Source organism: Pristis pectinata, chromosome 30, assembly GCF_009764475.1.
Source record: "Pristis pectinata isolate sPriPec2 chromosome 30, sPriPec2.1.pri, whole genome shotgun sequence".
NCBI lineage: Eukaryota > Metazoa > Chordata > Chondrichthyes > Rhinopristiformes > Pristidae > Pristis > Pristis pectinata.
The window spans coordinates 27,321,701-27,333,908 of record NC_067434.1 but is presented as its reverse complement, the minus strand read 5'-3'; the positions used below and the strand labels follow the sequence as shown (position 1 = coordinate 27,333,908).

The 12,208-nt window shown below is 42.8% G+C and overlaps 1 protein-coding gene across 1 annotated transcript in view; it reads left to right on the top strand.

Annotated features, from left to right (window-relative positions):
* LOC127584625 (vinculin-like) overlaps nucleotides 1–12,208 on the top strand; it is a 158,348-nt gene that overhangs the window by 98,848 nt on the left and 47,292 nt on the right. The window contains 4 exon segments of the mRNA XM_052041443.1: nucleotides 4,055–4,059; nucleotides 7,275–7,303; nucleotides 7,305–7,412; nucleotides 7,940–8,048. Of these exon segments, the coding sequence (XP_051897403.1) occupies nucleotides 4,055–4,059; nucleotides 7,275–7,303; nucleotides 7,305–7,412; nucleotides 7,940–8,048 (251 nt within the window).

Below are 12,208 nucleotides of genomic sequence, written 5' to 3'. Positions count from 1 at the left end.
TGTAACTTTTTACCACCAATTGGTTAATTTAAAGATAAATTATATTTGCAAGTAATCTTTGACAGGAATTCTTAGAACCATAGAACACTGCAGCACAGAAAACAGGCCATTCGGCCCTTCTAGTCTGTGCTAAAACTTTATTCCGCTAGTCCCATTTACCTGCACCCATTCCATACCTCTCCCACCCATGTATCTGTCCAATTTATTCTTAAAACTTAAGAGTGAGCCCGCATTTACCATGTCAGATGACAGCCTGTTCCACACTCCCGCCACTCTCTGAGTGAAGAAGTTCCCCCTAATGTTCCCCCTAAACCTTTCCCCTTTCACCCTAAAGCTATGACCTCTTGTACTTATCTCTTCTAATCTACGTGGAAAGAGCCTACTCGCATTTACTCTGTCTATACCCCTCATAATTTTGTAAACCTCTATCAAATCTCCCCTCATTCTTCTACGCTCCAAGGAATAAAGTCCTAACCTGTTCAATCTTTCCCTGTAGCTCAACTCTTGAAGACCTGGCAACATTCTAGTAAATCTTCTCTGCGTTCATTCAATCTTATTGATATCCTTCCTATAGTTAGGTGACCAAAACTGCACACAATACTCCAAATTTGGCCTCACCAATGTTTTATACAACCTCACCATAACATCCCAACTCCTATACGCAATATTTTGATTTATGAATGCCAAAATGCCAAAAGCCTTCTTTACAACCCTGTCTACCTGTGCTGCCACTTTCAGGGAATTATGTATCTGAACTCCCAGATCCCTTTGTTCCTCCGCACTCCTCAGTGCCCTACCATTTACTGTGTATGTCCTACCTTGATTTGTCCTTCCAAAATGCAAGACTTCACATTTGTCTGCATTAAATTCCATCTGCCATTTTCCGGCCCATTTTTCCAGTTGGTCCAGATCCCTCTGCATGCTTTGAGAGCCTTCCTCGCTGTCCACAACGCCTCCAAGTTTAGTGTCATCAGCAAATTTGCTGATCCAGTTTACCACATTATCATCTAGACCATTGATATTGACAACAAACAATAATGGTCCCAGCACAGATCCCTGAGGTACACCACTAGTCACAGGTCTCCAGTCTGAGAAACAATCATCCATTACCACTCTCTGTCTTCTCCCACACAGCCAATTTCAAATCCAGTTTACAACCTCTCCATGGATACCTAGAGTCTCAACCTTCTGAACTAACGTCCCACGTGGGACCTTGTCAAAGGCCTTACTAAAGTCCATGTAAACAACATCCACAGCCTTTCCTTCATCTACTTTCTCGGTAACCTCGAAAAACTCTACAAGATTCGTTAAACACGATCTACCATGCATAAATCCATGCTGACTATCCTGAATCAGCCCTTGGCTGTCCAAATACTTGTATATCCAATCTCTCAGAACACCTTACAATAATTTACCTACTACTGATGTCAGGCTCACCGGCCTGTAATTACCTGGTTTACTTTTAGAGCCTTTTATAAACAACTGAAAAACATGAGGTACCCTCCAGTCCTCTGCCACCGCAGCCGTGGCTAAGGACATTTTAAATATATCTGCCAGGGCCCCTGCAATTTCTACACTAGTCTCTCTCGAGGTCCGAGGAAATATCTTGTCAGGCCCAGGGGATTTATCTACCTTTATTCGCTGTAAAGCAGCAAGCACCTCCTCCTCTTTAATCTCTATGTTTTCCATGACACTATTGCTTGTTTCCCTTCCTTCCATATACACTATGCCAGTTTCCTGCGTAAATACTGATGCAAAAAATCTGTTTCACCCCATCTCTCCTGAGGCTCCACACATAGACGACCACTCTGATCTTCTAGGGGACCAATCTTGTCCCTTACTATCCTTTTACTCTTAATATACTTGTAGAAACCCTTCAGGTTTACCTTCACATTATCTGCCAAAGCAACCTCATGCCTTCTTTTTGCCTTCCTGATTTCCTTTTTTAATATTTTCTATACTCTTCAAGTACCTCATTTGTTCCTAGTTGCCTATACCTGCTATACACCTCTCTCTTTTTCTTAACCAGATCACCAATATCCCTTGAAAACCAAGGTTCCCTATGCCTGTTAACTTTGCCTTTAATCCTGGCAGGAACGTGCAAACTCTGCACTCTCAAAATTTCACCTTTGAAGGCCTTCCACTTACTGAACACATCCTTGCCAGAAAACAACTTATCTTAATCCACTCTTCCTAGATCCTTTCTCATTTCCACAAAATTGGCCTTTCTCCAATTTAGAACCTCAACTCGAGGACCAGACCTATCCTTATCCATAATTAATTTGAAACTAATGACATTGTTGTCACTGGACCCAAAATGCTTGCCTACACATACTTCTGTCACCTGACCTGTCTGGTTCCCTCATAGGAGATCAAGTACTGCATTCTCTCTCGCTGGTACCTCTATATATTGATATAGAAAACTTTCCTGAAGACATTTGACAAACTCCAAGCCATCCAGCATTTTCGCAGTGTGGGAGTCCCAGTCAATATGTGGAAAGTTCAAATCCCCTACTATTATGCCTTTCTGTTTCTTACATCGGTGTGCTATCTCTCTACAGATTTGCTCCTCCAATTCTCTCTGACTATTGGGCGGTCTATAATACAACCCTATTAGTGTGACCACGCCTTTCCTGTTCCTCAGCTCCACCCATACGGCCTCTGTAGACGAGCCCTCTGGGCTGTCCTGTCTACACACAGCTGTGATATTTTCCCTGACTAGTAATGCCATCCCTCCCCCTCTATCACATCTGAAACAACGGAACCCCGGAACATTAAGCTGCCAGTCCTGCCCCTCCTGCAACCGAGTCTCACTAATAGCAATAATGTAGTAATCCCACGTGCCAATCCACGCTCATCTGCCTTACCTACAATACTCCTTCTATTGAAATAGATGCACCTGAGAACATTTCTATCAAGTACAAACCTTTGATATCTGTCTATACATGCAGTCCTCACATGACCTTTATCCTCCTCCACTTCACTATCTGCTCTAACACTCTGGTTCCCCTTCCCCTGCAAATTTAGTTTAAACCCCCCCCCCGGAGCAGCACTAGCAAACCTACCCGTAAGTATGCTAGTCCCCTTCCAGTTCAGGTGCAAACCGCCCCGTCGGAACAGGTCCCACCTTCCCTGGAACAAAGCCCAGTTGTCCAGAAACATGAAGCCCTCCCTCCTGCACCATCTCCTTAGTATTTAGCTGCATTATCCTCCTATTTCTAGCCTCACTAGCACGTGGCACGGGTCGCAATCCTGGAGATTGCAACTTGGAGGTCCTGTCCTTCAACTTTGCACCTAATTCTCTAACCTCTCTTTGCAGGACTTCCTCCTCCTTCCTATCCATGTCATTGGTTCCTACATGGGTCATGACATCTGGCTGCTCACCCACCCTCCTGAGAATATCGAGAACTCGATCTGAGATATCGCAGACCCTGGCACCAGGGAGGCAACAGACCATCCGGGATTCTCGATCTCTCCCACAGAACCTCCTATCTGTCCCCCTAACTATCGAATCCCCTATCACTACTGCTCTCCTCTTTTGCCTCCTTCCTTTCTGAGCTGAGGGTCCAGTCTCGGTGCTAGAGACGCTATCACTACAACTTGTCCCTGGTAGGTCGTCTCCACCAGCAGTATCCAAAACGGTATACTTACGGTTGAAGATCTCTTTTGCGGTGTTATTTTTCATGGCTGTTTGTTGACTGGTCCTGGAGCTTCAGAATGTTCCTGAAGTTACAGGTTGTGGTAGAAGCAGGGCAAAGTTATGGCTTCTATGAGATGGTTGACTGATCTTTCTGATATAGATTTGTTGACCAGAGTGAGATGATTTTCTTCAAAGGTGCTCACTTTTTCTCTGGACAACTCTTAGCTCAATAGATTTGTTCTGGTATTCGTTTATTATTGTCACTTGTACCAAGGTACAGTGAAAAACTTGTCTTGCATACCGATCGTGACAGGTCATTCATTACACAGTGCAGTTACATTGGGTGAGGACAGTGCATTGAATGTAGTCCAGGTCAAAACAATAGCAGTGTAGAGTAAAGTGTCACAGCTACAGAGAAAGTGGCAGTGCAATAAGATGCAAGGTCACAACAAGGTAGATTCATGAGGTCATAGTCCATCTCATCGTACTGTCTTCCATACATTCTACCATTTGTTCTGGCCACTGTGATATCCATACTGGTTCTGTTGATAGTTGACTTGAAGGCATCTTAAGTATTCTTTCGGTTTCCCCCGTTACTTCTTTGGTGAGTTGGATGTACAGCATTTGTTTGGTATTGTAACTGATGCTGGGTAATCAAGGCATCAATACAGAAGATGTTGGTCACCCAAGTTTTTCAGCTCCTATCACAATTTAAATCTGGTATTTATTATGATGTTATCGTTATTGAACACCTGGCAAGCTGATCTGCTGTAGGCAAGGCTTAAGTTCAGTATCTGACTTGCCCATTGGGAGGTGAGAGCTGCCAAGGTGGGCAAAGTGTTCCACATTTTCCAATCCCTCACTCTCAATGTAGATCATCTTTCCTGAGTCTGATCACCAGGAACAGACTGATGGAGAGTTATTTTTATTAACACTTTGTTCAGGGTTAGCCCTGAACTATTATATGTTTGCTGAAGTACTTAAGGTCCTCCTGTGGAGTATGTGACAACATCTGTATCTTGGAGTTTGATTACTGTTGCCAGTATAACTTTAGTTCTAGCAAGGAGTTGAGTGAGATTGAAGAGGTGCCTGATAGACTGATGTTGGATGTGAATGTCCTGCAGCAGGCAGTCTTGGATTAGCATTTTCATAGCTGCTAGAAAAATGGAGGGAGTGGTGGGTGCAGCACATACCCCTGTTTTGTCCACATCAAATTATTACAGAAGTAGATCAAATATACAGGATGGAGGCAGTCATCTGATCATGGAAGAATTTACAATAATAAATTGTTTCCATATAAGCCTTAAACTCTGGTCAATTGTAAGCTATGTCAGACCTCGTAATGGTCTGGAACCTCACGTGGACTCCAGGAATACTTCCTCTGCAAGAGGGAACAGGCAATTCAGTAAAATTCTAGCAAGAATATTTTCAGAACTGGAGAAAAGGGCAATGCTTCAATAGTTAACACTGTCAGATCTATATCTCTTTTTAAAAATTCTGATATTGTTAGTGTGCAAGCTAGAAGGATTTTTTTCATGCACCAGATTTTAACAGCCAATAATTGGGGCTTGTTTATCAGTGTTCCTCTCTCTGCTTTCAGTATTTAATTTGGTATCCCATCAGAACTTGATACTTTATTATTCTTTGCTAAGTGTGGTGCAGCACCCCTATTCACTTGCCAGACTGCTAACCCAGAGGTCTGGACAAATAGTCTGGAGTCACAAGTTGAAATCTCACCATGGCATTTCCTCCATGTTGAACAATACTGGGAAGAAGCACTGAAAATAGCAAGGACACAGAATATACAGTGAGTAGGGGATTTCATTGTTCATCACCAGAAGTGGCTTGGTACAACAGCACTGACTAAGCTGGCTGATGATGGTATACCAATCCACTTTTAGTTATGAACTTTGAAGTCCATCCAAGCAAGATTGGGTCTACTGCAGGTGGTGACCAAATCCAACAAGAGGGACAAATCTACCTGCCCTTGCCCTTCTACCTGTGGCATATGATAATATTGGTAAAAATGACCATTGGACGTCCATGTGGTGCAAAGTCTTGTCCTTCACATCATGTTGTGTGGCATTACAATTATGCTAAATGGGAAGAACTTTTAATAGATCTGGCAGCTCATAACTGGGCATCTCTGAGGAAATGTGGACCATTAGCAGAAGCAGAAATGTGTACAGCTACTATCTGTAACATCTGGCCCATATACTCCCTTTACAATCAAGCGACAGCATCAACCTTGGTTCACTGAAGGGTGAAAAGGGCATGCAGGAAACAGCAGCAGATGTACCAAAGATGAGATGCCAACCTGGCAAAGTTCCAGCACAGGACTACCTACAGTAAAATCTAATAATCCACTGTTTTGAAGAGGATGTGGCTCTGTTTTAATTTGTTGAAAATGAAAACAAAAGTTGCAGATGCAAATAAAAACAGACAATTCTGGAAAAACTCAGTGGGTCGGGCACCAATTGTGGACAGAGAAAGAATAATATTTTAGGGTCATTGCTCTTCATTACTTCTGACGAAAGATCATTGACTGAGTATCCATTGTGCACAAAACAGCCTGACCATTTTTTGTTTTTATTTGTTGCTTTGTCTGAAGATTGTTTGTGATTACAAGGCTATCCTCCATGCATTTGCTGAATAGAAAAATACCATTGGTTAACAATTATAATGATGTAATGCATTCTTCACCATTATCCGTAACCAGATGTCAGTTATTGGATGAGTGGGATATGGGTTTACACCCTGCATATACTGCATTCTGAGTTTCAACCTTGACCTTATTGCAAATGGAAAAGTCCCAAGCAGAGTTGGGATGATTTTTTTTCCATTGAAGAATGATTGATGCTACCAAAATAGACTCTTGCACCCCTTCATCATTGTTTCATATCATTGAATTTTCGATATGGGCTCCTTTCTGAATATATAAGATGCACTTGGTGCAGTCTTAAAACATATGAGAAACCTACTTTTCCTTAATTTCTATTTCTGTTGAACAGGGGAGGCCATTTGGCCCATTGAATCTATGGCAGATCTCAGTAATCCCATTAATTTAGTTCCCCCATTTATTTCCCTGTAACCTCATGCACATCAACTATTCTATTCTACCCCCCCCCCCCCCCCCCGATTCTCTTAAACATCCATCCAGACAAGGAAGTAATTTACAGTAGCCAACTAACTTAACCAATTTGTCTTTGGTATGTGGAAGAAAATGGGAGGCATGCTGGGTTAAACCCACACAATCACAGGTAGAACGCGCACAACTCTACATAAACAGTACTGGAGGTCAGAATAGAATCCAAGGCACTGGAGCCATGAGGCAGCAGCATTATCTGTGGCTCAACAGGAACTGGTTTACACTTGTTTTTTAATTTTACATCTGGTAAAGCATTCTGATCTATTGAACCAGCAAAGTTCACATCTTGATTGAGAGATTAATGTGGATGTTTGCAGAAAAACAACAAACTGCTAGAGGAACTCAGTGGGTCAAACAGCATCTGTGGCGGTAAAGGGATGGTCAATGCTTTGGGTTGAGACCCTGCATCAGGACTGGATGTTTAGTTTGTAATTAATAGATATAAAACCTAAAATGTATTTGCTTTTGCAGGTGTTTGAGGATGAGGGGCAGGTTATTTTGAGAATCATGCTGCAAAAACTGGGTGCTACAGCAGAGAAGGCTGCTGCTGTTGGAGCTGCAAACAAAAGTACTGTGGAAGGTATACAGACAGCCGTGAAATCTGCTCGAGAGTTAACGCCACAGGTACTTTCTGTAACACTCCAAATGAACGTTTTGATGGTTTTTTAAAAAAAAGTACCCTTAAATATCTCTTTCAATAACTTTCTCATTCCCCCTTCCCTTATCTCCATCGGTGCTTTTGTTACCTTTTAGACACCAGTCTCTAAGCTTTACAAGATCTCAATAAATATACTTTGAGCCTTGATTTTGACCCAGGTATTTACAGTAACTGCAAACTGAACTCTTTGTCAGTGGGACAAAAACTCATTCTTTCCATGGTAGAAATCTAGTGGGAAACTAAAAAATGGATCAGGCTATTTGAATCAGCTGATTGTGTTATTAACTCATCTTTAAGTTATTTTCATCGTGTTTTCTTTTTATTCAACATTGTCAGTTGCATGGCTTCAAATGTCACAGGGATGTTATCAGAAATAAACCTTCAACGTGGTTCTTGAAGGATGATCTTTGCTGCAGAAATATCCAAACTATACTCATCCAGATTAAAAATCTACTGTATGTTCGACTTGACTATTACTAAATTACTTATACAGGTGGTTTCAGCTGCTCGTATCTTGTTGAGAAATCCTGATAATCAGGCTGCCTATGAACATTTTGAAACCATGAAGAACCAGTGGATTGATAACATTGAAAAAATGACTGGTAAGCAGAAGTTTTCTTTTGTATGGAGCTGCAAGATTCCATTAAGTAATTCCTCCCAAACACCTAATGCCTTTTGTGCTTCATTTTGTCATTGACTATCCTAAATAATACTTGCATAGACCAACTTGACTTTAAGTTTGAAGCCTTAAGGATCTAAACAATCTGTTAGTAAACTGTCAGTGGAAATGATCTTTTGCATGTTGAAAAATTCTGCAATAGGAAAATGTATTTTTGGGGAAAAAATGATTATATGAGCACTTCAGATTTAATAGTTACGTCATTGATTCTTACATTCTCAGTTAGGAGTAGTTTTAGAGTCACAGAAATGGGACCTTTGACGCACCACATCTTTGCCAACCATCAAGTACCTGTCAATGCTAATCCCTTTTAGCAGAACTTGGTCCACAGCTTACTATGCCTTGGCAATTCCTGCACCCATGTGGAGCTCATCAATTTCATTAACTTCGTTACCAGCTTCCACCCTACCCTCAAATTCATTTCTTCCATCTCTGACACCTCTCTCCCCTTTCTTGATCCCTGTGTTTCCATCTCAGGAGGGGTTATCCACTGATGTCTATTGACTCCCACAGCTACCTTGATTACACCTCCTCCCATCTTGTCAACCTGCAAGGACACCATTCCCTCTTCTCAGTTCCTCCGTCTCTGCCGCATCTGCTCTTGTGATGAGGCCTTCCAATCTTGTTTATTCAGAAACTGGTAGCCCCCCTCCCCCAGTGCTATTGCTGGAGCCCCCCCCTCCCAGGCAGAACAGGGATAGAGTTCCCCTCGCCCTCACCTATCACCCACCAGCCTACACATCCAACATATCATTCTTTGCAACTTCCACCAACTACAATGGGATCCCACCGCCAGGTACATCTTTCCTTTCCCTCCCCTCCCCTCTCTGCTTTCTGCAGGGTTCACTTTCTCCATGACTCCCTACTGATCCCCCTCCTCCCCATGCATACTCCCAGTGCAACTTTCTCCACATGGGTGAGGCCGGATGCAGATTGAGTGACTACTTCATCGAGCACCTTTGCTCCATCCGCCGTGCCGGCCAGGATCTCCCAGTGGCCAGCCATTTCAATTCCTCTTCCCGTTCCCACACCAACATGTCTGTCCATGGCCTCCTCCACTGCCAGGTCAAAGCTAAATGTGATTCAGAGGAACGGCACCACATATTCCGCCTGGGCAATCTCCAACCTTACGGCATGAACTTCGAATTCTCAAACTTCAAGTAACTGCTCCCCCTCTGTCCCGTTTTCCCCCATTTTTCTCTCTCTTCCTGATCCAACTGTCCATGTCATCCTATGCATTTCCCCTCCCCACCCTCTTCATCTCCCCCTCCATCTGCCTATCACCTACACACTCCTCCCCCACTTCCCTCCCTTTATTCCATGCTCCACCATCCACTCCTGTCAGATTTCATCATCTTCAGCCCTTTTGTCACTTCCAGTTTCTGACACCATTCCCACTCTCCCCCTCCCTTATCTTCCTATCACCTCCCTCACCTGGATCTACCTATCACCTGCCAGCTCTTGTTCCAGCCCTTTCCCCCCACCACCTTGTTATACTGGCTATCTCCCCTCTTTCCAGTTCTGCTGAAGGGTCTCGACCTGAAATGCCAATTGTCTGTTTCCCTCCAAAGATGCTGCCTGATCCGCTGAGTTCCTCCAGGACTTTGTTTGTTGCTCCAAATGCTGATCCAGATGGTGCTTAAATGTTGTGAGGGTACCCTGAATGTACCTGCCTCCACCACCTTCTCAGGCAGTGCATCCTGGATTCCAACCACCCTCAGATCCCATCTATTGAGGTATAGAAAATTGTGAGGGGTATAGATAGGGTAGACTGCAGGAAAATTTTCCCCATATCAGAGGTAGATAAAGAGAAGGATGTAGATTTAGGGTAAGGGAGAAGAGATTTGGAGAGGATATGAGGGGAACCACCTTCACCGAGAGATTGGTAAGTGCCTGGAATACACTACCTGAAAATGGTTGAAGCTGGGTCACTGACAACACTTAAAAGATGTCCAAATGAGCACTTGAATCACTTAGGCATAGAAGGTTATGGACCAAGTGCTGGGAGATGGGATTAATATTGGAAAGGTGCCCCCTGGTCAGTGTGGATGAGTTAGGATGAATGGCCCGTTTCCATGCTGTACAATGTTTTATAAAGTTGTACCATGACCTCCCTGCTCTTGTATTCTATGCCCTGGCTCATGAAGACAAGCATCAGGTGTGCCACCTTCACTACTATTGCCCCCTTTAAGTATCTTTGGACTTGTGCACCAAGATTCCTTTGTTCCTTGATGGTCCTAATGCTCTACCATTCAAAGTATTTGTCCTACCCTTATTAGACCCCCACACACCACTCCCCCAACAATGCAAAATGCATCACCTCATACTTATCAAGCTTAAATGCTGCAACTGTTGTAGTAAAATAAATAACAAATAGTCTGCAAACAATAGTTGGGGTGAGGGTTGGCAGAGTTCAGATGAGGTAAAATCTAAAATGTTAATGCCATAAAAAAAATTTTTAATGCAGGGTAGTGAAATGGGTCATGATAACCAGTGTTTCAGTGAAGAATGTGGCATACAAACATAAAGCCATACCTACAATTTAAATCAGAGTAGGGAAAAGTGATAAAAAGGCAAAATTCACGTTGCACAATTTGCAGCGTTCATAAAATTCATAAAATTCATTGATGGCACAAATTGAAATAAGTGGCTAGAGTCAAATTACCATTATGGACATATGGTTTGCAAACTGACAATTGTTGGAATTAAATACCTTTAGAAAAGACAGGCAGAATAGAACATACATAGAACACAGTACAGCACAAGCCCTTGGGTGGTAATGTAGATCATTGTAGAAGCAGGGGAAATTAGAGGCACATATAACAAACATAATAAAATAATCATGGGGAACTTTTTTAAGAAAACTAAATTTGCAGTACCAGTGTAGAGAATTAACTCATGGTACATGTGTGATGGTTTTCTTGAGGAACAAACTGGAAAATGCTATTTTAGATCTAATATTGTGCAACGAGCAAGGGTAATTTAATACTGAAAGGAAGAGTGATCATAATACAATTTAGTTTTATATCAAGATTGAAAGTGATTTTTGATTCATGTGCCACCAAGCTCTTAAATATACGTACATAGAACATAACAGCACAACGTTGTGCCGAAATTTTATCCTGCTCTAAGATCTATCTAACCCTTCCATCCCACATAGCTCTCCATTTCTCTAATCATTCATTGTGTCTATCTAAGAGTCTCTTAAATGTCCCTAAGGTATCTGCCCTCATCCACCATTCTTTGTGGGAAAAAAACACTTACCCCTGACATCTCCCTTGTATCTTCTTCCAATCACATTAAAATTGTGCCCCCTTGTGTTAGCCACTGTCGTCCTGGGAAAAAGTCTCTGACTGTCCACTCGAACTATGCCTCTTATCATCTTGTACACCTCTATCAAGTCACCTCTCATCCTCTTTCTCTCCAAAGAGAAAAGCCCTAGCTCATCTAAGGTTTAGAAAGCATGGATCAGACAGGGGTCTGGAGAGTTGCAAGGTAGCCAGGAGGGAGCTTAAGAATGGAGTGGGAAGGGGGCATGAGAAGTCCTTGGCGAATAGGATCAAGGAAAACCCCAAGACATTCTACAAGTATGTGAAGAATAAGAGGATGACCAGAGTGAGGGTAGGACCGATCAGGGAAAAAAGAGGAAACGTGCCTGGAGTTGGAAGAGGGAGGCGAGGTCCTTAATAAATACTTTGCTTCAGTATTCACCAGACAGAGAGAGAGAGACCTTGATGTTTGTGAGGATGGCGTACGACAGGCTGACGTGCTAGGGCATGTTGATGTGAGGAAAGAGGATGTGCTGGAGCTATTGAAAAACATTAGGATAGATAAGTCACCGGGGCCGGACGGGTTATAACCAAGGTTATTACGGGAAGCGAGGGAAGAGATTGCTGCACCTTTGCCGACGATCTTTGCGTCCTCACTGGCCACAGGTATAGTACCAGATGACTGGAGGGTGGCAAATGTTATTCCTTTGTTCAAGAAAGGGAGTAGGGATAACCCTGGGAATTACAAACCAACGAGTCTTACAATGAGTGGTGGGCAAATTACTGGAGAAGATTCTTAGAGACAGGATTTATG